At 37.5% G+C, this 27222-nt stretch overlaps 1 protein-coding gene across 3 annotated transcripts in view; it reads left to right on the top strand.

Moving 5' to 3' along the window:
- LSAMP (limbic system associated membrane protein) overlaps positions 1-27222 on the top strand; it is a 639835-nt gene that overhangs the window by 402346 nt on the left and 210267 nt on the right. For all 3 annotated transcript variants that reach the window (XM_025990102.2, XM_025990101.2, XM_072724085.1), the window contains exon 3: positions 8987-9112. In XM_025990102.2, coding sequence (XP_025845887.1) covers positions 8987-9112 — 126 coding nt within the window. The remainder of the gene's footprint in view (positions 1-8986; positions 9113-27222) is intronic.

Below are 27222 nucleotides of genomic sequence, written 5' to 3'. Positions count from 1 at the left end.
CATAGACATGCCAAACTTTTTCCGGTCTGTTACATATGCAAAAGATAAGAGTTTAAACTTCTCTAGCCACACCAAGGAACAGTTAGAAATCCACAAGTGATAGTGTTGTGGTTTTAACACCCCCTCACCACCACGCACACAGTAATACCTGCACCTTACCCAAATTTCAAAAAAACAATAACTGATGAGACCAATTTGTTAATGATTTGCACAATTAGGAATACCATTTTGAACTGAATACCAGTTATAACTGCTAAGTATTTGAGGTTACAGAAATGAACCACCTGACTACTTTTCTGCCTTGCTCTGGAACTGATTTATTGTCCTTCTGATGGCTGGTCAGTTCAGGACTATGAATAAAGGTATTTAAACATTCACAGCTAGAATTAGATGGTCCTGCAGATGTAGAATTATTTTTTTTTAGATTTTTTTTTAAATTTATTCATGATAGACAGAGAGGCAGAGACACAGGAGGAGGGAAAAACAGGCTCTCTGCCGGGGGCCCGACGCGGGACTCGATCCTGGGACTCCAGGATCACACCCTGGGCCAAAGGCAGGCACTAAACCGCTGAACCACCCAGGGATCCCCAACGTAGAATTATTTTTAAAGCAATGTGTACTGACATATAAGAACCAATGCTAGACCTGCAACTAAGTTGGTTTTGTGGAAACCCAAAGAGTAAGTACCTAAGCACAGGTGACAATTTACCTGTGTGAAAAAGTTCCTCTTCAGATTTTTCCCTTATGATGACTACTTCCCAATTTGTAACCATTAGGATTCTTTGGTAATTTAAGCAACAGAAATTGACTGGCTAATTTGATTTAAAAAAAAAAAGAAAAGAGGGCAGTTCTTTGGAAGAATATGGAATAGCTCACAGAACCAAAGGAAAAACAGAAAATATTGCCTTGGAAAGCACAGAAGCCATGCATCCCTAGGCATCCAAGTTGCAGACAGTCCTTTCGGGTGGCTGCCCACTCACGATATGTATTAGCTAACTATTGCTGCTGAACAAACCACTCCAAAATTCAGGGGCATGAAATAATGGTTATTTTTAATTTCTCACAAGTATGCAAGTCAGCAGATCCAGGCTGGGCTTCGCTACAGGTGGCTCTCTGTTCTTTGGATTGTCAGATTTACCAAATAAAAATATGGGGTGCCCAGTTAAATTTGTAGTTTACATAACAAATAATTTTTAATATACATATGTCTCATGGAGTATTTGGAACATGCTATACTAAAAAAAGTATTTGTTGTTTATCTGAAATTCACATTTGACAGGATGCCTTTTTGTTTGGCAATCCTATTTGCCATCTCTCATCCTCCTCCTGGGACCAGCAGGCTCAGCTGGGCTTATTCTTCTCATGCAAATGGCAGAGGCACAAGACCAAGTGAGTCCAACTGTGCCAACACTATCAAGACTCTGCTTGTATTCCTTATGCTTATATTCTTGGCCAAAACAAGTAACATGGTCCATGGATGGAAAAGTGCACACCACCCACTAAAGGAGGGAATAGGCATGGCAAATGTGTGGATCAGGAGAGAGTGGAGAATTGGAGCCATTAACACAGTCTACTGCTGGCTGAATCAATTACAACCTCTCTTGAGTTATTGGGAGGGGAAGTCCAAGTAGCCCCGCTTAGGTCACATACCCACTCCTTGGCCAAGGAAGAATAGGTCACTTGACTGACGGTCCCAAAAACCAGTGGCAGTTGGTGAGAGGTGTTTTCTCCAAAGGAAAACCAAGGTTGTCTTTCCAGATAGAAGATAGCATGGATTTGGACAGGGAAAATAATGTATGTCCACTCCATTTATGTCCCTGACTTTGGCTGCATTTCCACTTTTCGTCAAACGTAAGAGATGTTACCCTTATGCAAAAGAGAAGGAAGGTGTAGTAACCTAGACAACTGCACAAACATGTGCAGTCAGGTCTAGGTTCCCACAAGCCAGGGCAGCTTCTGCAGATCTGATGGAGAGAGTAGGTAAAGGAATTACAAGAATGGTGAGGAGGGGCAATAAAAGCATGAGTGGCAGAGGTAGATTGTGACTGTGTCATAATCCTACTTACTGCTGCTTCATTGCACAGCTGAAGAAATCCGTGATTACAAGTGTACCTAGATGTTAGCATCATTTTAGAAACTGTCATTGAATGTGCACTGCATGGACAAAATGTACATTCTTTAACACAGAATTTGTGTAGATTTCAGTGAAAGAATAGCACCTACTTAGTAATTCAGATGTAAAAATTACAACTGTTAGGTGTGGCTTATTAATTTTGTAATTTATTTTTGCAGTGGAAACCTTGAGAATTCTGTGGCATAGTGAATTTCACTAGTATCCTGAAAGAGGGATGTACATTATATTTTCACTCAACATTTTAGGAAGTGTTCATCTAATAATTGATTTTGGGACTAGCAACACATAATAATAGTATGGTGTCCAAAAGATTAATGACATATTTTAAAGTATTTTGATACAATTACTTGGCATAGTAAGTATGGTTTATTTTTATGTATTTCCCAGAAATATTGCTCTGACTAGATTGGTACCACGATAGGGTAATTCTAAAAACCAAAACAGTGTATACATTTTATATAATTTAACCAGTCATATTGGGGAAATTGACTAAAACATCATGAAGGGAAAAAAAATCTGACTTATAGATGACACCATAAATAAATTCTAGATGATTTGAAGAGTGCAATAAAAAAAAAAGAAACCATTGAAAGAAAAAGAAGAAATAGACATAAGCATTTAACTGATTTTATGTTAAGAAAGTAACATCTATGCACAAATCATTAAAAAGTTCAACAAATAAATTTAAAACTTCTACAAAACAAATGTGGTCACACAATTAAGAAGCTAAGATTGAATTGGGGATATTGCAAATAATATGACAACAAAAGGTCAATTCCCTCAGGTATAAGAAACTCTCATTAATCAGAAAGAACATCAAAATAATCCAGACAACTTGGAGAGATCGCTGAAACTGAGTATGTTGAAAACATGAAATAAATGGTTCATGGCATTACATTTAGGAAAATATAATAACACACACTAATCTCCTGTGAGTAAAAATTGTTAGGCAATATTTCAGAAGAAAACAAAATATGCAGAATATGTGATGACCAATGAGCACGAATCAGTATTACAGTGGTTTTGATAAATAAACAACTTATGTTTACTGATGCAAATAAGATTATCTTGTTGAAAGTATTTCCTATAGTCATCTTTACTGAGAATTAAAATAGAGCAAGAAATCCTATTTGGAACCATTATTGCAAAAGTAAATATGTTCTAGAAGAAGAGTTAATTCTGGAAAATCTATAAATCTTAGGTTTTATTTATTTATCTGTTTATTTATTTTTAAATCTTAGGTTTTAATACTGGCTTCATAATTACTTAAGTGTGTGATTTTATCCATTTTGTCCCTATGCCCACATTGAAAATGGCGATAATGAGAATACTTTTTAGTTTCCAGAATATTTATAAAGATTTTATGAGGTTATAAAATAAAAACCTCACATTGCCACTTTCATGTTATTATCTGTGATGGTGTAAATGTAGACTGCATGAATTGCTGTGGGAAGCTAGGAAGGAAATATTAAGTTATATATATTTATATATGTTATTTATATACATGCATACAAATATGTATGAATGACTCTTTGTAGAAAAGAAAAAAACAAAGTTAATCTCTGAAAGTGTCTATAATTTAGGAATTTGGACATCAAGTTTATCTTGATTCTTATTTTCCTAACCTACACAAACATTTCTCAGCCCCATGGCTAATTTAGTAGTAGTAGTAATAGTAGTAGTAGTAGTAGTAATAGCAGTTGAAAAAGTCAGTCATGAACAAGATGGCTAAAGGGATAGCTAAAGAAATATTGATAAAAGCTGTATTTTATAGGTTCGAAATAAAAGGTTGTTCCTTTCTGACAAAAAATTATGGGATGACTTCGTTGAGCTATGAAAAGAGTTGGCTCAGGGTGGGGATTTTCATTAACTTCTTTTTTTTTTTTATAACATTCTGTGAATACCTGCCATGTTCCAAGCACTATGGTTTGTAAGATTCATTAGTCAAGAGACACCTGGGTGACTCAGTGGTTGAGCATCTGCCTTCAATTTAGGTCGTGATCCCGGCATCCTGGGATTGAGTCCTGCATCAGGCTCTCTCCACAGGGAGCCTTCTTCTCCCTCTGCCTGTGTCTCTGCCTCTCTCTCTCTCTCTCATGAATAAGAAAAAAAATCTTAAAAAAAAAAAAAAAAAGAAAGTAAAAGATTCATTGGTCAAGAAAACAAAGGCCTTCTCCTCTACCTTTTTCCATTTAAGGATAGGCACAGGTAAGTAATCAAGCAATGATGATTCAGGGCAGTGGTGGAGAAATAGAGGGCTCAGTGTAAGAACATAGGAGGGATGCTTCACCCAATATGAAATCAGGAGTAGGGTGGGGTTAGGGATGAGGGTGGTAAAAGGTGGGTGACAGGATAGTCTTCCTAGAAAAAGTGAGAAAACAGGCTGACAAGTTGAAACCTGAAGGGAGAAAGGGGCTGACCACATGAAGGGTTGGAAGAAGAATATTCCATGTAGAAAAAATTGAATGTTAAACGCCTGGGAGTAAACAAGCACAGTATCTTCCAGGAACCAAAACTTATTTGATCTGACTAGATGATACAATGAAAAGGGAGTAGGACATATGGCTAGAGAGATATAACCAGGGGCCATGAAGGCATATTAGTTCATATTAGGAAGTTTGAATTTTATCTTGAGGGCAGTGAGATTAATCAGGGGATATTATACTCACGTTTGCAATTTAGGGAAAAAAGGAAACTTCTTATTGCAGTGTGATGAATGAATGACGGTGAGCCTGAGGAAAAGGCTAGAGGCAAAGAAATTCATTATAATGCTCTTGCAGAATTCAGGCAAAAAAAGAAATGCTTCTGGCTGGTGGGAGTGAGGCTTGGGAATAATGAATGAATCTGAGAGAGATTTAAAAGGCATAAGTCACAGAATTGGGGATCCTTTTTACATGGGGGGCAGTAAAGGAGAGGGAGCAGTCAAGGGAGAGAACTTTCTTTTTTTGCTTGGGCAACTGTTTGCATGATGACACCATTCCCTGAGATGGTGAGTAAGACCACAAGTGTTCTGTAGGAAGGAAGATGATGAATCAGTTCTGAGTATGTTGAATCTTGAGTATCTGTGAAGTATCTGATGAAAATGTAGAATAGTCAATTGGAAAGTGGGTGTAAAAGCCATGAGAAAAATCTGGGCTGCAGATACTGGATTTAGGAGTTATCATTAATATGGCCTTAGCTTCTGAAGCTAGAAAGTAAATGAGATCATTCACAGTGGATGATATGAAAGAAGAGGACAGTGATCAACCTTTCAGAAATATAGATATTTAAGGAATAGGTCAAAGTAAGTCCAAAAGTTAAACTGGAAAGGCTACCCGGAGGGGTAGGACAAGAAACAGTTGAGTTTGGCATCTTAGAAACCAAGAGAAAAAAGGACTGGAAGAAGGAAGGTACAGTCAACAAAGTCAAATACTTCAGAGAAAAATGGGATAATAACAAAACTGTTCATAGGACCTATAAATAATATGGTTCAAATTGGTGATTTTCCTGAGAGCAGTTTCTTTGGAGATTGAGGAGAGAATCCAAATTGCACCAAAGGTTAAAGTGTGAATGGGAGAAGAAGATGTGATGTGGAACAATTCCTTCAGGAAAGTTGGAGACAGAGAGTTTGGAAGTAAGAGGGTAACCTGGAATTTTATTTCTGGAGGGATTTATTTCTAGACCAAATGACTGCATCAGATATAAATGCTATGGGAAGAAACTGGTACAAAGTACAAAGATGTAGAAGATAGGCAGTGGAATGGAACCCAATGGTATTGACCCAAAGGAGGGTGAGATACAATGACTACATGAGTACATTTCTGACTATTGAACACAAACACCTTCTGAATCTCCAGTATCTGAGACCCAAGGACTTGAGTATATTGTCCTTAATTAAAAGAAATGATATGGTTCAGTGGCCAAAACATAGCTCTGCAGTTAGTTATTCTAGGTTTTATTCTTAACTTTACCATCCCCTGTCTATGTAACATGGAACAAGTAGTTCAACTTGCATGCCATACAAAAGCAAAGTCCTTAGATATTTATTTCTCTTATAAAGAGAGGTAATTATGAGTAAATTTTACTGTAAGTAATAATTCTCTGGGAGCTCGACCACTGGAGATCATTTCTGTTTTGTAAATTTGCATATTTTTATATTAGGGATATGAAGTCTCCCGCTCTACACTTTAAAAAAAAAATCCAAAACACATCTATATTTCTTCTTTCTATTCTGTGGCCTGTCTTGCAATTCAGAATTAACTACGAATGGAATAATATAAGCTCTTATAATTATTACATAGCTTCCTGTTGCAGATTTTAGATTGTTGAGGAAGATGCCTAGGATATCTAAATCTTTTTTTTTTTTTTTTTTTTTTTTTATGATAGTCACAGAGAGATAGAGAGAGAGGCAGAGACACAGGCAGAGGGAGAAGCAGGCTCCATGCACCGGGAGCCCGACGTGGGACTCGATCCCGGGTCTCCAGGATCGCGCCCTGGGCCAAAGGCAGGCGCCAAACCGCTGCGCCACCCAGGGATCCCGGATATCTAAATCTTATTCTTGAACACCGTCATTGATTTATAGTTTATTGTAGTTTTTTTGGAGATTTTCAGAACACTGGCTTGTTTAGCTAGGAATTAAAAATGGTGAATGTTAGACAACAGAACAACTGGTCATTCAAGAGCCCTGAATTCTAAGCTCAGCCATATTTCTTGATGGGATTGTCTTTGACAAGCCATTATTTCTTTCTGTGCCTCATCTTCTTCCTTAAAATATGGGTATAACTTTTTAGGTCCTCAAGAAGCGTAAGAGGGTATATTGCAAGTCAATGTGTGAATATGAGAAAAAGACCCTTTACCCCAGTAGACAAAAGGGAAATAAAAACCCTATAGATAGATACTGCTAAATAATGGGAATTGACGCTATTCCATTTCTGCCATTAGCTTTGATGTAGTTACTGGTTTCTACCCACATCCCCTGTAAGATGTCATTGTAGGAGAAATGCTAAGGTCAGGAGTCCTCCTCCTACCTCTTCCTTGCAGCACTCTGACCTGGTCAGTTGCCCAACTACCATCAGTGTCTCCTAACAGAGATCTGCAGAGATCATGGGGTTGGCAGACAGCTGTCTCTACAAGCAGAAAATGTTCCTGTTTTATTCGTCACTAAAGGGCAGAAAGAGTGAGAAAAAATAAGAGTCTTTTATTATTGAATTCGTTTATGCTGGCTTGTTCTCCTCCCTGCTTCTGACACATACTTTCTCAGGAACAGCATAAGCAACTAAGATTTAAAAAAAAAAAAAAAAAAAAAAGGAAAATCACAGTCAAACCATAAACTCTGCTATTTGTAATCAGTGCATAACCTCTGTGATGAAATTTGTGAGTAATTCACTTTCCACTTAAGCCTACCAATATGAGATCTAATGTTGCCGCCCTGAACACTAATGAAGGAAGTCAGACAGCAGTACAGCTAGCCCTCAGGGACTCATTTCTCACACTACCAAAAAGTAATTTCCGTCATTTTCAGCCATCTGGTAGCCTGGATTGTGAAGATGAAGTTTCATTCAAGTATCGCTGAGAGTGTGGGCCCTGGGGTCTTCTTGGATTCAAATCTGTTTTCTGCTTCTCACCTAGCTCCATCTATACCTCAGTTTCCCACCTGTAAATACAATTCTCATTGGACATTTCTTTATTTTTTTTTTAAGATTTATTTAATTATTTATGATAGAGACAGAGAGAGAGAGAGAGAGAGGCAGAGACACAGGCAGAGGGAGAAGCTCCATGCAGGGAGCCCTACGTGGGACTTGATCCCGGGACGCCAGGATCACACCCTGGGCCAAAGGCAGGCACTAAACCGCTGAGCCACCCAGGGATCCCCTGGACATTTCTTTATTATAAGGAGTTACTGATATAAGCTTATAAAGTACTCTATCTAGGATCTTACTTATAGTAGGTACCTACAGTTAACCATCATTAAATTGTTAATAATAGTGGTGGTGAGGGCCACGTGGGTGGCTCTGTAGGCTAAGCAACCAATTCTTGGTTTCAGCTTCAAGTCATGATCTCAGGGTCATGATACTGAGCCTCACATGGGACTTCCTACTCAATAGAAAGTCTACATGAGATTCTTTTTCCCCTTCTTCCTCACCCCATCTTGCCCATTCACACTGTCTCTCTCATAAATAAATAAATAAACAAACAAACAAACAAACTTAAAAAATAATAGTGGTGGCTAATGTATTAGGAGTAATAGTATTATGCTTGTGATGTCTGTGACATAGACCTTAGCAATTCAGTTTTTAATCTTTAAGGAGCACCGTCCAGTCTGTCACATAGCAAGGTGATATTTAGAGGCTTTCTGTTATGAATAACTGATGTTTGCCTTATGTGGCCAGATTTAAGTAAACAGGTATTACCACACCTTAAGAACAAAACTGTAAAATTCATACAAACTAACACTGGCTTTTCCTAACATTTGGAGGAAAGATTGAACTATATTCATTTTATATACTTAAGAAAATAAATGTAGGAACCATGTATTGATAAGAAAGTTTTGTTAATATATATAAATGTGTGTGTTCTCAAATATCTATATAAGGTCTATTCTAATGAGGAAAGAGCTGAGACATTTTTTATCATACTCCTCTGTGAACTTCCTGTACTCTTTGGTCATAGTGGAGAGATTCTCCTTATAGTAAGACCCGTGCTTTTCATCTGCTAAGTCTATAGGGACATCCTAAAGCACCCTGGATTCTTAACACAAAAAATCAAACGATTTAAGTCATAAAAGCATTTAGTTCAAATCTGTCATTTTCAATGGCATGGACCCAAGCCGCAAAGCTGGGCATGGTGACATATTCCATTTGCTTTTCTTTACAGTTCCACCAAAGATCTCCAACATCTCTTCAGATGTCACTGTGAATGAGGGCAGCAATGTAACCCTGGTCTGCATGGCCAATGGCCGTCCTGAACCCGTGATCACCTGGAGACACCTTACACCAACTGGTAAGCAACAATCTAGCCTACAAGATAGTACACATCATTTAAGGCATTCTTATGCTTCTGAGATTCCATCGGATCAGAAATGCAAGCAGGTCTCTGGCTATTAAAAATTAATACAGTTGCAACATAGGACTTACTTAGGGTCCTCCCCGGTCTTTGTTAATGTGTTCATCTCTATAAAGTCTACAACTATTTCTTATTTCATTTTCAATAGAACATCACCTCAAGGCACATATACAGAAGAATTAACTGCATTAAATGACCTAGAAGTATGTCTAAACTGTATGACAGTTTTGCACTTGAGTGTCTTGGGGCAATGTTTTGTATGATTTAAATTTGCCTAGTTCTTTGTATTTTTTGTTGTTGTTTTGCTTCGCTTTTTAACTATAGTTTCCTAATATGTAGCATCTTGTGAAGAAACTTTTCAGGAACAATACAAAATTGTTAGTGATTTTGATGTCTCGGGCTTGATATCTGGCTCTGTGGAGGGGTATCAGGCAGGGACTAAGCTGCATGAGCTCATTATGAGTCCCTAGCTATTGATGCAAATTCAGTAAAAGTCAGAAAATCATTTCCCAGGAATGCCTTCTGCAGCCTCCCCTCCCCCTTTCCAGCACCATCGCCATAACTAAATTCTCAGGCCCTGTTCCCTTTTGAATTTCACTTAAATATTATATCAAATTACTTGGATCAACTGCCTGCACTTTCTACTGCTCTACAGATTTTGTTTTCTTATGTGTAATGCCATGCATTTACAAATGACACAGTCTTTGTAGAATAGGGCTTGCTATTTAATTTCTCAGGAAGAGGAGCTATGGGTGAATTATTCTTATAAAATGTAATTTATTTTGGTAGGTAGCCCTCAAATTTTAATGGACTTATTTCAGATATTATCTTAAAATTTCCTTATGTAAGTATTTAGAGATTTAATTGACAACATAGTTATTTTGGAACGAATGCCATAAAAAATTGTGCAAAGTGAGACACACATGAAAACTATCCTGAGGTATTTCTAAAAAGCCAGGGTAGTGTTTGCTTAAAGCATCTTTAAAATCTGTATTTTGTGATTGAGAATATGGGCTTTCATGTCGTGTTAGCTCTCAAAATAATTTTTCAGGTGAATCTGGACCAATCTATGGAATGGTGTCTTATTTTACCAGCCACTCTTATTAAAAGCTTCTATTTTCTTAAGACAATGTCGCTCAGAACCCCATCCTAATTGTTAATGCATGCAACTTGTCATTTATTGACAATATATAAGAGCAACAAATGAGGCACTTATTTGGAAGATCAATCTCAAACTCATTTTCTCTCAGACCCGTTTTATACTTCACATAGTAAAAAAAAAAAAAATGCATATGGAAGATTGTCTGAAGTGTGAACCTCTGGATATCACACAGCTTTCCCATGGGTTAAATTAAACATCCAGAGCACATTTTGCCTGGATGGAATTATATTATCCCTCAATCTCACACCACCTACTCCTTTCCAATGTAGAATTGTTTTTACTGAATGACTCTTTGGTCTGAAAGCTATTGGCCCACATTTAAAGATGTTATAAAAGATATCCTTTAAAACCATTGCATTTACTATAATGTTGTTTTGAGAGATTGTTAATTTTATTAGTTTCCTTTAGAAAATACCCTTCAAGGAAAGTCCTCTTTGTTTTCAGTATTTCTCTTGCCCTTTTTCTAAGCAATGGTTTGCTTTTTTTATGAATGAACTCAGCGAAGTTCTATAAATGATTATGAGTCCATGGAATTGACTATTACTAACCTTAGAGCCAAATTTATTGCCCATTTGTAAAAGAATATAGGAAATCATATATAAAATACACATTAATAAAATGGATTTTAAACAAACTATGTGGGATTTTATGGCATCAAATTCATATACAAACTACGCTCTTGCTTTCCTCTTGTTTCTTACCATTATATTTTATATTGCCTCACCTTTTCTAATTAATTTAAATATCTATATAAAAATATTATTTATAATCTCTTATTTTGTGGAACAAGTGGTAGAGAAAAGAAGGGAAGAAGAAAGGAAGATTATATTTAATTTATAAACAAAGAATGAAATTAGTAAAAAGACTTTCTTTTGGTGTACTACTATTAAGTTGTTGGGTTTTTTAAATTTTTATTATTATTATTATTTTTTATTTTCAGGGAGAAATGCTATTTATGACCTGAACCCAAAGATACATTCTTTTTTATCCTTTGAGTTCAGAAAAATAATGAGAGAGCATCAGAGTTTCAAGTTTTTTTCAGGCTGGGCCTAGGAGTTTAGGTCTTCATAGCTAACTCTAATAAACTTGTTTATGATAATGAATATCTGATTTGAATCCTGAATAACCTGGTATCCATGGTGTTTTAAAGTCAACAAAAGACCATATATTCCAGACCAAAGGTAGCATTTACAAACACTCAGAGAACCCTAGAGACTTCAAAATCAACTAGAAAAATCAGTATAATCACAGGGATTTCCACTAGTAAGGCCAGGAGGTCAGCAAACTATAGTCTTTGGGCCAAATCTAGCCTGCCCCGCTTTAGTACTGCCCATTAGCTCAAAGTGGTTTTTAAGTGATTAAGTGGTTGGAAAATATCAAAAGAAGAATTTTATTTTTTGGCATGCCAAAAAGTTTGACATTCATATTTGAGTGTCCACAAATAAAGTTTTACTGAAACACACTCAATACTTAATCATTTTCATGTTGTCTATGGCTGCTTTAGTTCTAAAACAGGAGAGTTTAGTAGTTGCAACAAAGATAGCTTGGCTCACAGGGCCTAAAATATTTCCTATCCGGCCCCTTAGAAAAGTTTGCAGACTGTTGTTCAAGACTATGACTTGGGGTACAGGACGAGGATTTTCCGCACCCGTCTATGATCCCATGAAGCTCTGGGGATCCTCCATTAAGTTCCTAAGTACATCTCAAGGGAAAGAACTTTATTCTTCTATAATCCTCTATCTAGGCCCTCTCAGTGGGTCAAATTTTATTGTGTCACATGTAAAACTTGCTCTATGCTGCATTTACAGACTCAAGGGCAAACTCCAATTTCCTTTCTAAAGGGTATTAATTCTCAGGCCCACTCTTTCATCTCTTTCATGTCTGACCTAAATAACCACCTGATCATAATCATATTCTTGGTAACAGGAGAGAAAATTTGCCTTTACTGTTCTATAAGGGAAACTAGGTTTCTCGTGGGGGTTTGGGTGGGGTTTTTTTTTGGTTTTATGTGGGGTTTTTTTCCTTCTTTTCCAAATTTGGAAACAGGCAGTGATCCTTTTCAGTCTATAACATGAAACCTTTCTTGGAGACACTCAAGGAAGAAGCTCTGCTCCCTGTGTGACAGCAAAACTGCCTGTAACCCGTGGCCGTGTGAGCAAAAAAATCCAGCTAGCTTTGTTCAATTATTAATTGTGCCTTCAACAGTATAGAGTGTGACTGCCTTGCAGAGGAAATGTACCTGTAATTAGCTCGACCCCACAGGGGCATCGAGCCATGAAAGGGGGAAGATTCTATGCAGGGTTCACACATACCTGATTACCTGTCATTTGATGGCACAGGGGGGAAAAAGGAAAGAGGGTGCAAGGTGTATTTTTATGAGGAGAAGAATATTCTCTCTTAATTTAGAATTTTTAAAAAAAAATTGGATGTGCCATTTTGTTTCTCTTTATTTTGACATTTTAAATTTATTTTTCAAATATACTGCAAGAGTTTTTAAAGAGGGAAGTTTTAAGAATGGTAAGTCTTTTCATATATACATAATCAAAACATATACCTGACTTAGAAGGAGAAAAAGAGGTTGATGAATTCCATGGTTGCTTTTCTTATATTTCTGATTTCTTAACTTTTCTCTTCTCTCCAGTTATTCGGTATAGTCAAAATGATATGTCACGTATGTGGTTGTTAAATGTGACCTATTTTCTCCCTTAATTAAGTTAGACTTTCATAATCCTGTAAATCCCAGAGGGCAATTGCACCGTAACATGTATTTTCTATGGAGTGTTTGATCTCTCTTCTGTGAGCAATGCTGCTCCCATCTTCATTTAACTTTGTTTCTCCATCTTCCTTTTCACATTCCAGAGGAAGTCCCTTTCTCAAGTGTGCCTCACATGGTATCAGGACTGCCCAGGGTTACAGGAGTTCCTATGCATTTCATTTCTACAAAGGTTTTCTGCATCCTCAGTAGCTTTCTATACCTGAAAAACTCAGGCATACTAAGGAATTAGCCCTTTAGGCTGAGAAAAACTTAGCAGGTGCTGTAAAATTCTCTTGTCCAAGGAAAAAGCTAGATTTGATATCAATATAGATTTTTAAAATATCTCTTGAGAAATATTTTATGTTTTGATAGGGTAGGTGGGAGAACATTATGCTGGAAGGAGCTAAGAGGACTGCAAAGAGTCTGGAATCCCATTTTTCATGGGGTGTTGGGTTTTAATCATTTGGTCAGAGATTCCCTTTCAATTATTTTCCAGATTTGAATCCTTGCCTAATGATTCTCATAAGTTTCATTAATGCTGTAGCCCTATCTGTCTTACTTCTAATATTATAGGTCAACAAATTTTTAATATATGTAGCCTAGATCCTGCCCTCATGGGTTTGGGAAAAATATGTAATGTTAAACTAAACTCATTTCCTTAAGTTGATTTCCAGAGGTTGCGTGTTGCAAGTAACTAACATCAGCTTTTTTTAGTTAGCACGTAAAAATTAGTATGACTTCATATTTCACACAGAGAACATATGATCTACAATTCAAGTTTGAGGAAATTCTTTCTCTAGGATTTTCTTGTATGGACCTTCCAGAAGGTTCTTTGAGTTTAATCTTAGATGTATATAGGTTTGGAAGAATCAAACCAGTAACTTTACAGGTGAAGGCTTTTGACGACATAATAATAATTTCAATGAGAATAATGAATCAAACTGTTATGTTGATTGTTTCTATTTGTTTCTTCCATTTAAAAAAATCCTTTTTCCCTTTATAAAGAGCAGAAAAGTAAATAAAAAAATCTTGCTCTGTTTTCTTTTCAGTAGCTTACTATTGATTTTAAAATATGTCATCCATGAATACACAATAATATTCAGATTAATCTTGATCTCCATCTCACAGTTTGTTCTTTTGGCAAAAAAAAAAAAATATTCATAAATACTCACTTTGTAAAAGAACAAAATGAAAAGAACAATAGACGTAGTCCCTGCACAAATGGAGTTTATAGTTCAACAAGAAAGCAGAGCATTGAACTAGTAATCACATGAATAACCACTTAATTAGATTTATGCAGCATAAAGAAAAATTACAGCATTCAATAAGATCATAAAACAGGGCCATATAGCAAAATCTGCAAGGCCAGCAAAGCTCCCCTGAGAGGAGCTTATGTTGAAACCTTAAGGATGAATACAACCTGGCCAAGAAAAGAGGAGAGTGAAAAGTATCCTAGGCAGAGAAGAGAGCATATGTAATAATGCATTTAGGAATACAAGCAAGTATCTTTTTGTGAAACCGTGATGTTAGTGTTTTTTTTTTATACTAACCTTTTATTCTTTAAGCACATTTTTTTTTACTTTTTAAAATATCCCTATCTTTCCTTCCAAAGAGTGGAAAAAAATTAAGAGAAATCTTGCTATATTTTCTTCTCAGTACTTTATGTGTGCATTGGTTTTAAATATACTTAGTATATATACTGGTGTATACACCATAATACATACAGGGTATGTGCATGCTCGCAGTGTAGCAGGTATATAGACAGCTACTTATGTGTGTGAATATCTTAAATTTAGGTCAGAAACATATTCTTTGCCCACACAGGTGATTCCATAATAGTCTAATCAAGTAAATACAAATTCTTTTTCAGTAGCCTTATTATTAAAACAATTGAGAAAATTAGAAAATGAACACTATAAAATTTAAACACAGGACCACTGGCCTCCAAACCTTAAAATCCTGGAGAGACTCACAGTAACTGACATAGGCAACCTTTAAGCCATGGGAAGAGCTCCACATCCAGATGTGCTAGCCATTGTGATAGTGTTGAACAAATGCTCTCCTGCCACCTGAGCACCCCACTCCTACCCTACCCAGATTTGTCATCAGATGCCCAGAATACTCTTCCTGAAGAGAAATGGACCATTCTGGATGGTCCTTGGGGGACTAGCTTGGACTTGAGTGCTCCAGGATATTTTAGAAGCTTGGGTCAAAAAAGAACAAAATAGCTTAATTACAAACTTTGCCCATGAGCTAGGAGAACAGAAATACAGAGTCCACATCTCTTGGAATCTTACCATTTCAAATATTTGTTGCCTTTATTCCAAATAGTCTGTGTTTTACAATTTAACAGATAAAAAATATATAATTTGTTAAAAGTTATCATGAGAATCAAGAGAATATGTAGGTAAAGTTCTTACTATAGTATTAGTATTAATACTATATTATTTATTTATTTTATTTTAAATATTAGTTATCCATATATTAGCTTTATATAGTGATAATTTTGGGGGAGACTGATAAGTTGATTGAGAACAACCCAATGTCGTCTTTATCCCTTCCAACATAACAACCAGGGAGATTTTTAAAATGCTCCCTCATCACAACTAACCTTTTATGTCTCATATTGTGTTACATTATATTGCATCAACATACCCACTTAAGGTGTTCCTTTTTTCAAAAGGGCATGACAACAACATCTTATTAGGGAAAGATTTTCTAGCATGGCTTATCAATGTGTTCATTCTCCTAGAGGACAGTTTCCCAGAGTCTGGCTGTATAATAGCAAATACCTTATTTACTGTAGCTATATAGAACCTATAGGCTGTAAATTACCATGCTTATTATTTTTTAACAAAACTGGTGTTCTAGGTGACGATTATACTATAATATCAAAAAAATGATCTGCAATGTTCAGGAGCAGACCATTGGACAGTAACAGAGGGGCTGTACAATAAAAACAAAACAAAAAAATGGTAAATTATAGAGGTTTTTGGAGAAGCATATTAAAAAGACCAAAGTAATCATAGAATTGTTGAAATTGTTGAAATCATAGAATCATAGAATTGTTGAAATATTAGCACAATATTAGCACAATGAAATTCATCAAGATAAGTACAGTTGATTTACCTGGGAGCCAAAGAAATTGCTCTAGAAGAGGAGACAGTAGGACTTGCATTGTATTTGATAAGGCTTCTTTATACAAGAAAAAGTCAGGGTAGGTGTATAACTCCGTGGACCACCCACAATTAACTTCAAAATCTTGACTGTGGATCTCAGCTATAGTCTATCCTAAGATCCCTCAGGAGACGTCAGAGTAGAACTGATTTAGGTCCTTGCCAAGAAGGGCAATCCTGGGTCCAGTGAATCAAGGCATTTACCCAAGGTGGTCAGAAGCAAAAGGGTCGGTCAGAGGATATGTTCAAAGAGATTCTAAAAGTAGTAGATACAAATTTTATAAGCCAGAAACTTGAGAGGGACACTAGCTTTGTTCTCTTTCTCTTCCCCAGCAATATTCATTTGACACATTGTCTAGATTCTACATCCTTACTGGTTTTCAATCTATTACTCTTTCCCCATTGTCATTGTCACAATGACAGCATTTTTCTCACCTGTATTTCAATAGCTTTCCAGTTGGACCCCTTGCTGCTAGATATTTCCTCCTCCTACAAAAACACTATTTTTTAATTTAAAATTGGTCAAGTGAATTTTCGTAATTTCCCAATTTACCAGTGCTTTGGGGGTAAAGTTCAAACTACTTTGCATGGCCTTAAAGCCCTTCATTCAGCTTCTTCTATGTTGAAACCCCTAACCCCTGAGCTTCATGCATTAAGTAAAATATACTACTTATATTTCAAGAATATGCCGTGTCCTCTTCCTTTTGAGACTTACCACATCTTGTTTTTTGTCTTTAAACATGATTTTCGTCTCACCTATATCATTTTGCCAGCATAACTTCTTTCAAAATCTTCAAAATGATACTCCCCCAAGATGCTATAAAACAGAACTAACAAAATTACATTTTAATTATGTGTAATCTCTAGATTGTGAGATCTGTAAAAATGCAGAAACTATGTCTTACTCATATGGATATTCTCAGCACACTGTACTCAACCAATCAGTCAATCAGTTAATTGAGTTATTTAGGTAAGGGCTTTTTAAAAATAGTATTATTGGGAAATAACTCACAGCATGAAGTGTAAACTGAACAGACATTAATAAGTGATTAAAGCATGAATGAATGGAAAGCAAACAGCAAAGACTACAATAGAATTATAGAAGTAGAGCTATCTAATAGTTTTATTAATTTCTTACTGAGAAGGTTTGGGAAATTTCAGGCCCTATTCAGATCCTTTTCTCCTTGTGTTGCCTTGATGTTCTGATCTGCTTCTGACTCTTGTTATTTACTAGGCTCCATAGAATGCTCTGAAATCTTCACATTTTGGTATCAGATCCTTGAATAGTCTCTATGACACCCAATTATCATCAGTGATTGTTCCCATCCTTCTGAGCAGTTATCACACAGAGTAATTACCTTAAATATTTATTTACTTTTTTACTATCTATTTTCCTCATGAAATCAGACATCTACCTATCCTTAGTTCTCATTATGGTGCCTGGCACAATAAGTACTCAATAAATATTTATTGAATGAATTAATGAATTACTTATTTCAGGTATTCAAGCTCTGTGCTGCTTACCGTTTAGACTTTGAGAACAGAATCTTCATAAACTAAAGTTTTGCTTTACTATATCATATGCATCTCAAATACATGGGCAGTTTCTTTCCAGAAGATACTCTGTGAAATGTCTACTGACTATTTCTGTATCTGGAAATATATATATAACTATATATAAAGATATATATAGAGAGAGATATAGATAGATATATAGATAGATAGATATAGATAGATATAGATATAGATATAGATATAGATATAGATATATAACTTGTGCTGTGGTGGGGGTTCGGAGTCTGGTGATAGGAGTTCAGGCCTATCCTGGTTTTTGATAGTAGAAAACAGTAGAGGACAGGTTGAGTCCACCTGAACACTTATCCTCCATTGCACAGCTGTAAGTTTTATAATACCTCCTATAATTCACTATTATAAACTATCCTTTGCAGGTGTAGCCTGTGGCATAATTTTCATCTCCACTATTAGAAAGTCAACTGGATTTCCAAATCTGGTTGATCGTCAGAATTACCTAGAGGCAAAAGTTTTTTAAAATACAGATTGCCTGGCTCAACCCACACATGAAGCATCTCTTTTGGTGAAATTCTGGGATTCTGTGGGAGTAAAGCCGCCCAGTGAGTCCGGTGACCAGCCAGGTGAACAGAATGATGACTGTGTAAGCACAGGAGGGCAAGATCTAAAGGAGTGATTCTCCAACTTTATTGTGCTGGAAAGTCATCTGGAGGATTTTGTTGAAATGTAAATTCTGATTCATCAGGCCTGGGATGGGGCCTGAAAATCTGCCTTTCTAACGAAACCCAGGTGTAATATAGGTGCTGCAAGTCCATGGACCACATTTCAAGCATCATCTTGAATCTTGAAATCAGAGTAGGTTGGAAGATAGCAGGTTGTATAAATAACCTAGCACAGAGAAACACCTAGGTAAGTCCTACTTAGGACTTAGGTTATTATATACCTAATGTATATAGTAGTTTCTCTATAATAGTTTTGAGAAAAAATGATTAATCTTTGCCTGTCAAGGTTGGACTATGAACAACAGAATTGGCATCACCTTGGAACTTTATAGAAATGCAGGATAATGGGTCCTATTTCAGATCCACTGAATCAGAATCTGCATTTTATGAAGAACCTCTGGAGGTTTGTATGCATATTCAACTTTGAGAAGCCCTGGATTAGCGGTGAAGAGTCTCTTTGCATGCAGAGAAGACCACTTTCCTAAGAACTTAAAGTATAGAAATGAAAGAATTTTTTTTCACTTTCCTACTAACTAGTATTCCTAAACTTCACCCCTTTTTCCCTTCCCCCCAAATGTATTTCTTCCAAGAAACCAAGAAAAAAATGGCATGGGGGGAGGTCAGGGTTACAATACTGAACCATTGCATATTTATTACTTGGAAAGGAGAGCATCTGATGCTTTACCTACTCTATCAGATGCTGTAAATATTGCAGGAAAATTTAGCCTCGTATATGAAGAAATACTGCCTGAATGACAGGAACCACTTTTCTCATCATCTTTTATAATGGCTTTATCTGCAAAATGTAGACAATATTATGTGCCCTACCTGCATCACGCTGTAGCTCTGAGGGATCAAATGAGATAATGAACAGGCAAATAGTTTAAAAAATGTAAGGCTCTCCACAAATGTAAGCAATTAAGAGAAAGTACGTTGGTAGAAAGAGTACAGAATTTAGAGGCAGAAAACCCAGGGGGTAAAGTCTCTTCTCTCTACCATTTGCCTTTTTGGGGGGTTTGGAGTAAGTCCTTTAAGCTCTCTGCTTTTCATCCATAAAATATGAATATAATGCCTTCTCACTTGCCAGGATTCCTGTGTTGTCTCCAGTGATAGAATGTATATGAGAATGATTTATTAATGATACAGCATGATTCAAGTGCTGTTATTACTATTATCTTAGATCCTGCAAGGCAAAAAGACTGACTTAAATTACAGTAGTCATTTTTGTTACTATTTGGATAGTAGAAAGGACTAACTGCAAAACTATAAAGCACTCCATTTGACCAAAATAAGTATAAAGCCAGAGTCTCTAGATTTTGTAAAGCAGTGGTTCTTGGAGTGTGGTCCCTAAACCAGCAGCATCAGCATCACCTAGGAACTTGTTAGAATTGCACATTATCAGACCCCAACACCAGACCTACATGAATCAGAAACTCTAGGCCCAGTGACTTTCAGTTTAACAAGCCCTCCAGGTGATTCTGCTGCACAATAAATTTAGAGAACCCCTACACTAAAAATACATCTTCTTGAGATAGGATTGTGTGCTATTTTTACCAAGCATGAGTATAGGAACCCCCAAGATTCTTTCTGTGTAATAATAAGTCAATAGGAAATGTTTTGATGACCTGGGGTGTGTAGGTGTGGTGTGTGTGGTGTGTATATTTAAAACTATTTGATATATAAATGCATTATCACATCTCTGTGGTTAGAATTTTTATCACTTTAGATGAAGAGGTTTAGAAGTAACAACTGCACAGAAATTCTCACTTTATCTTTTCCCGTCTACAGTCTAATGATGTTTGAGCCTAACATATCACTTAAAGTGTGCACACATTTCTGAAATCCTCATCCTTCTCTAGGAATATTCATTTTCAAGTCTCCCAGTACACTGAGGCTGCAGTTAATTCTAAAAAAACCCCAGAGACCTCAATAGGTAACTGAAATAGGGTGGCACTGCCTACAGAAGACATACCAATAAAACTACCCCATGTCATATAAGAAACATTAATGAGAAGCAGACTCCTGTACATAAACTATGTGGCTATTTCCTTTATATGTCACCACCTACCTTCATTCTATGAATCAAATCAAATCTCAAGTTGGTCAACAATTCAAAAGCCCAGATCACTCTGTGAAATCACATGCGTGTTAAATTGTGACTTAGTCTGCAGTTGACTAAAGTGTTAAAATCTGATGAAGGGAAGAGAAAAGGAAAAAAAAAACAACTTTAATAATTCAGTTGGCAAATATCAATGCAAATCAGGTCTAATTCTTCAAGGTATTCTAGTAATAAAAACGGAAATGTCAGTCTTTGAATGACATCAGTTCTTTTTTTTTTTTTTAATTTTTTGGGCCTGGTCACTGAGGCTTTATGCTGTTTTGACTGTGGAAAGACAGATCCAGATCGGGGAATGAGGGATTTGAAAGGCAGACAGGAAAATAGTTACTGAAAGTTAGTCTTCATAAAACAATCCAGGAGATACTTTACATTTTAAAAAATTCCTACCACTGGATAGATAGGGGAGAAAGCGAGAGAGAGAGAGAGAGAGAGAGAGAGAGAACCTTGGAAAATTGCTTCAAATTGCAACAAATTATAAATTCTGAAATTTCCTCTTAGAGCAAAAGTCATTTCAGATATAACATATGGTAGTGAGAACCTGGTTGCCCATAGCTTAGGGTTACTTGGTATGGATACAGAGATGGGCACTTCTTTGGATAACTCTGGAATTTAGGCAGCATACTTTAGTAATTGTCCCGGAGAAGATAGGTGAATTCACCTTGTTTCTTGAAAAGAAAGGAGGTGGGCATCTTTTATTTTCTAGCAAAATCATTAATTTTGTTGACTGTGACTATAGTGTATTAGCTTAGGCTGCCATAACTAAATGCCATAGACTAAGAATGCTTAAACATCAGAGATTTAGTTTCTCACAATGCTGGATGCTAGAAGTCCATGATTAGAGGACAGCATGGTCAGGTTGTAGTGAGAGCTCTCTTCCCAGCTAGTAGGTGGCCAGTGTCTCCCTGTGTGCTCACCAGATCTCTTCCCACAGAGAGACAGAGTGCAAACAGACTCTGGTGTCTCTTATTATAAAGCCCCACCATGGGGGCCACACCCTCATGACCTCATCTAAACCTAATTACTTCCCAAAGGCCCCATTTCCAAATATCATCACTTTGGGCATTAGGGCTTCAAATAAGAATTTGGGGGGAACACTAGTCAGTTCATAGCATGTAGTATCTGATCTCACGAGGCTGACCACCTGGACTCCTGGCTTATCTGTCTTTTTTTGAGCTCTTGAGCACTTGAGACTTGCAATGGTTCTGTTCTCACATTTCTTTAAGACTTGGTAGACCCAAAGTTAAATAGTCTCTTAAACTCAGGATATGCAGCCACAATCCAGAGACCAAATGGGAATGGCATTACCACTCTATTGCTTGCTCACCTCCCTGAATTCAAATGTCCTGTTGATAGACGAAACCCCAGGTGTCTTCTCTGTAATGCCAAAGAACCAGTAGAAGACCCCAAGCATGCTCCATTCGGTTATTCATATAACACTCCCAGGCCAGGCTGAAAGGAACATTTGTTTTAATAGTGTGAGTAGCTGTAACTGTTTCAGGGTGTCTCAGCTCTCCCTTTCCATTCTCTTATAAGGTTATCAGTCACTGGATTTAAGTGTCATCCTAAATCCATGATGATCTCATTTCAAGATCCTTAAATACCTCTGCAAAGATTTCTTTTTCCAAATGAGTTCATGCTCACTAGTCCTGGGGGTTAGGATTTGGACAAATTTTGTTTGGGGCTACCATTCAACCTACTACAATCTGCTCTGCAAAAGAAAAAAAAAAAAAACCTAGAGAATAATGAGATTCTAGTGGAACAAACCCAAATGATTTTTGAAAGGCAAAGTGTGGGAAGTTCCAGGTATTGCAATATTCAAATCAAATGTAATTAGATCTTGCCATATTATCAAGTGAGCTGAGAAGAGATTTTATATACTGCACAGTTCTCTGAGTTTGCCTATAAAACCAAGATCTTTATAGAAAAACATAAAGGAAGTACACGTTGTTGCTAAGAGGATAAAATTAGGAAGTAGGCCAACCTGGTTTGGAGTTTTAGATATGACTTGCTAGCTGTGTAACCACAGCAAAATGTCTTCCTTCAGTTACATGATGATCTACAAATGGGGTGGGGGGAGATAGAACTTTCTTATTATTATTGTGGGAATTAAAGAGACAGTGTTCATGAACCACTTCCCAGAGTACCTGACCTGTTAAGCTCTTAATAAAAATAGTTTCTGTTATTGTTGTTCCATTAAAATTTCTGATGGGAAAAGGTGTGGTCTATGTGCAAAGGCACCAATCTGCAAGTGACCCTGCTGTACAAAGGACCAAACCAAACCAAACCAAACAAAGGGCACAAAACAGCCAGCTAACAATGACACATTTTCATCTTTCCCTCACCTTAGTGCTTTAGCTGTAGAGGAATTTTTTCCATGTCTTAACTGGGCTTGAACACAGTGAAATGATGGATCTTGTTCCTTCAAACATTGCTTATAATAGATCTGTCAGGTGTCCTATTTAAACCCTAATGGTTTTGCAAATAGCAAGGCTTATGAAGCACCCAAATTTGAGGTAAAAATGAAATATCCAACATAATTCCAAGGCAAGCAGTCAATGTAGGTTTAGGGTAAAAGGTTAGCAGAGAAGACATCTGTCTACAGCTGAGAAACAGAAGCCCCATCTGGCTCAACCTGTGTGAACTTTCTTCCTGGCTGAACATCTTGTCCACACAGGGGGAACCTCCAGGAGCTCTAACCTTTGTCATACTTTCCCTTATTCTCTAGGTGCACAGGGATGCTTTTTCCAAGGGATACTTTCCTGTTTCTGTAGCAAAGCACAGAGGGTTGTAGGGTGCATGGTGTAGCTGGGCGGGCAGCCAAACTTGCACGTTCAAAAGGCCTGTCAGATGGCATCCAGAGTTTCTTTTGGCCTGGCTTTCTGCCTCCTTGTTTCTCCTTCCTAATCTCCTTTTGTGTTCTCCACTGTCTGGCACCAGGAAAATATTCTCCATCATTTTCTTTCTTCCTTTTATGTTCTAACTTCAAGTTCTAGTATTTTAAGTCAAGGCTTTAAGAAACAGAAGTTTACGTAACTCCCATCACATGGTATAAGTACACATGGTATGGTGGGCAATTGCCAGCTTAGCCCTTTTCTTGCTGGCTTGGACTCCTTGGTTCAAGAGAGGCTCTGCATGAGATTACTTCCTTCAAGCTCATGAACTTCAGTAGTTTTAATTTCAGGATCACCCTACACATTATATATGAACAGAGACTATTGCTTCCAAAAATTTTAAGGCAACAAGAAGAGTCGGAGAAGGAGAACATTACGATGAATGAGTTATTGTTAAGGGAGTGTGGTAGACAGACTAATGTTCCCATGAGATGTTTACATTCTGATCTCCAGAATGTGTGAATATGTTCCCTTATATGGCAAAAGGGACTTTGCAGTTGTGATTAAGATTTTGAGATGGGGAGAATCTTCTGGATTGCTTGGGTGAGCCCAATATAATCACAAGGGTCCTTATCAGTGAAAGGTGAGAGGATCAGAGTGAGGAAAAGAGATATGATCACAAAAGCAGGGGTTACAATCCAAAAGAGACTTGGAAATGCCACACTGCCAGCATGAAGATAGAGGAGGGGCCCCAAGCCAGCGACTGCAGGCAGCTTCTAGAAGCTGGAAAAAGGCAAGGAAACAGATTCTCACCTAACGCCTCCAGAAGGAATGCAGCTCTGCTGCCAGTTCAATTTTAAGCCCCCTGAGACCCATTTTGGCTTTTCCACCTTCAGAACTGTACATGGATTATTGTTTTAAGCCACTAAATTTGTAGCAGCTAGTTATAGTAGTAATAGCAAATTGTATACTGAGTGACCCCTTACCATTGTTTATAGCCAGACACACAGTTATGTAAAATGTTTGAGCTGTCTTGAGGCAAAAAAAAGATACTGAACACGTCTGTATAGAATTACTTGTTTTGGCATAATAGGTAATCGAAATGCTCTGATCAATGGTATCATCACATAGTTTATTCCTGGTGGCTAATATTCAAAGAATTGATTTTGATAAGCTATAATACAAAAATATACTAAAGGAAACTTCTTTTTCCTTTTTTTTTTTTTAATGAGCACTCAAGATAATCTTTGTGATCATCAATTATCTTTGTACCATCGAAGCACAGAACCACCTGCTAGTGGTGACATTTCCAGGTGATGAACACTAGATAAACTACCGTTTATTATGATCCAGTGCCTTGACTATTTCTGTTAAACTACAACTTGGGGGATATTGCCTGTGTCAGAATTAAAATTTACTCATTTTCAGTATATCCCTTGAAATTTCCTAGAGAGTGATAGGATGAGAGATAAAAGGAGGTCCTGTGGTTACTATTAAGTGCAAGTTTTAAAATACTGATACTAGAAATTACCATCTGCTAGAACAGGGGTTAGGTGAGCAGTTGTTTTGTGTTAGTCTTGGTTACTGACCATGTGAGATGTCCTCAATTCCCGGTGTTATGAACCTGCTGTATAAATACAATAATTTTTTTTTCCTAACACTTGATAAAATATGAGTTACTTGAGGGAAGAGTCAATATCTTCTTGTTTCCCCTCCCATTTCTCCATATGTTTACCTAATGACATTTTATACAATAAAACCAAGTTCTCAAGAAGTACGCAATGAATAAATAAGTTAATGCCAAATTCCTTAAATAACAGAAGCTACCATTGGAGCAGCCCTCAATACAATGTGCTTTCCCATCCTTACTCTAATTGGCTATCCAGACACAGCATTTGAGGAGGCACAGCGCTACTGAATGAGCTCCCCCCCCACCTTGAGGAGTTAGACACCCTGGGTGGAATCTGAACTCCATCACCCCTCATTTGGGGGTTTGTGGAGGAAATCTATGTCAGCTTGTCAAACCTCAGTTTCCTTGTCTGAAAAAAAAAAAAAAAGGTAAGAATAGTTCCTATCTTACTGGGTTATTGGGTTATTGTGAAGATTAAGTTAGGTAGTACAGCATGCTCTAGCCAGCATACACTAAGGATTCTAGAAATCATAGATTGTTGCTACTCTCAGTTGGTGGAGAAGTTAAATGAAGACCAAAGGCATAGAATGACTTATCCAAAGTTCCTAATAACAAAATGGAAGTTCTGACTCAAATCCTACTTTCTTCCATCTATAATGTATCAATATCTGAGAGTTCATATATTTAACTCTCTTATTTTTTCTTTGTTGTCTCTTCCCAGCACGCACACATTCTCTTCTCCCCCCCCTACCTCCCCCCCACACACACACACCTGCATCACTGCCCAGCTTCGATTTCTGTGAAGAAGCACTGAGGAACTCCACATGTCCCTGTCAGGAACCTGCTAATGGCAGATGACAGCTGTGCAATGACAGAAGCTGTGTGCTTTAGGGGCCAGCCCCTGCAGAGAGGAACGGTTTCACATCCAGCCCTAAAAAAGGCATTCGGCTTTGTCCTCCTTCCCGTGTGAGCCTCATGAGCCTCTGGCCATCTTCCTGCCCACCAACCACTGTGCTCATACAGCGGTTGGTTTACCTGCCCTTTATAAACCCTGCTAACTCCAGGAAATCAGAAAGCCCCCTTGGCATGGCTCGCCAAATTACTCCTGGGAACGAAGGAGGTGAGGCTGCCCCATGCTTCCAAGCCTTAGAGACAGAGATCAGTATCTTGTCAAATGAAAGGCAGCCTTGAGGATTTGAATCACTTTTCTTATCCTTCTCTCCCCTCAAGCTCATCCTCCAAAGCAGGCTCTCTAATTTATGATATGATGGGGACCACATATTGGGATAAGCACAGCATATTAGCTCTGCAGGAGCTGCCAAATAGGACAGTAGCTATTTCGCGACTTAGGTTTTGAGGAGAAGAGAATTTGACAAATGGTCCATCTCCCTGGAGGATGAGAAAGCAGCAAGTCAGCTAGCCAGAGAAGAGGATGATAAAGACAAGGGGAGCACAGACTGATGCTCGGTTTTCCAAAATCTCTCTTTACATGGTGGGAAAAGAAACATGGTTCAAGTTGCAAATCCTGCTGCCTGTGACCTGGAAGATTCCTGTCACTGAATGTGCAGCCAAATAGCTCTCTACGCAGAGGCTGATCTCAAAGCCTCCTCATCATTGCCCACACCCCAATCCTGGCATCACTTTGCAAGGGATTTGTTTTGTATTTGCAGTGTTAACACTCTGAGCAGGGGAAAGATGCCAGCCCTGTGAGCAACAACAACACAGCTTGGTAATTGGTTTTTAAACGCTTTTTTGCTTTAAATTGATACCATGGATCGTTCATTCTTCCTCCCTGGAGAAATTTCAATCTTTTATTTTTTGAAGGGTGACTTTTCCTTGTCCTGTGAGAATTAAGGGACAAACTTGCCATTTCTGTTTCAGAAAGGACTCTAACAGGAGATACACATTATCCTACCAAGCCTGCTGCTGGGAAGGATCTAGAACCAGGGCACGGAATATTGAGTTCCAACTCTGATTGCCCCTGACTCTCTGTGACCTCAAATGACCAGTCTTCCTCTCAGAGCCTCTCAGACTTTTACATACATAGCAATCACCTGGGGAATTTTATTAAAATGCAGATTCTGATTCAACATGTCTGGGGTGGAGCCTGGGGTGTGGCATC

This window comes from Vulpes vulpes, chromosome 1, assembly GCF_048418805.1.
Source record: "Vulpes vulpes isolate BD-2025 chromosome 1, VulVul3, whole genome shotgun sequence".
Lineage (NCBI taxonomy): Eukaryota > Metazoa > Chordata > Mammalia > Carnivora > Canidae > Vulpes > Vulpes vulpes.
This window is presented reverse-complemented; position numbering and strand designations above follow the sequence as displayed.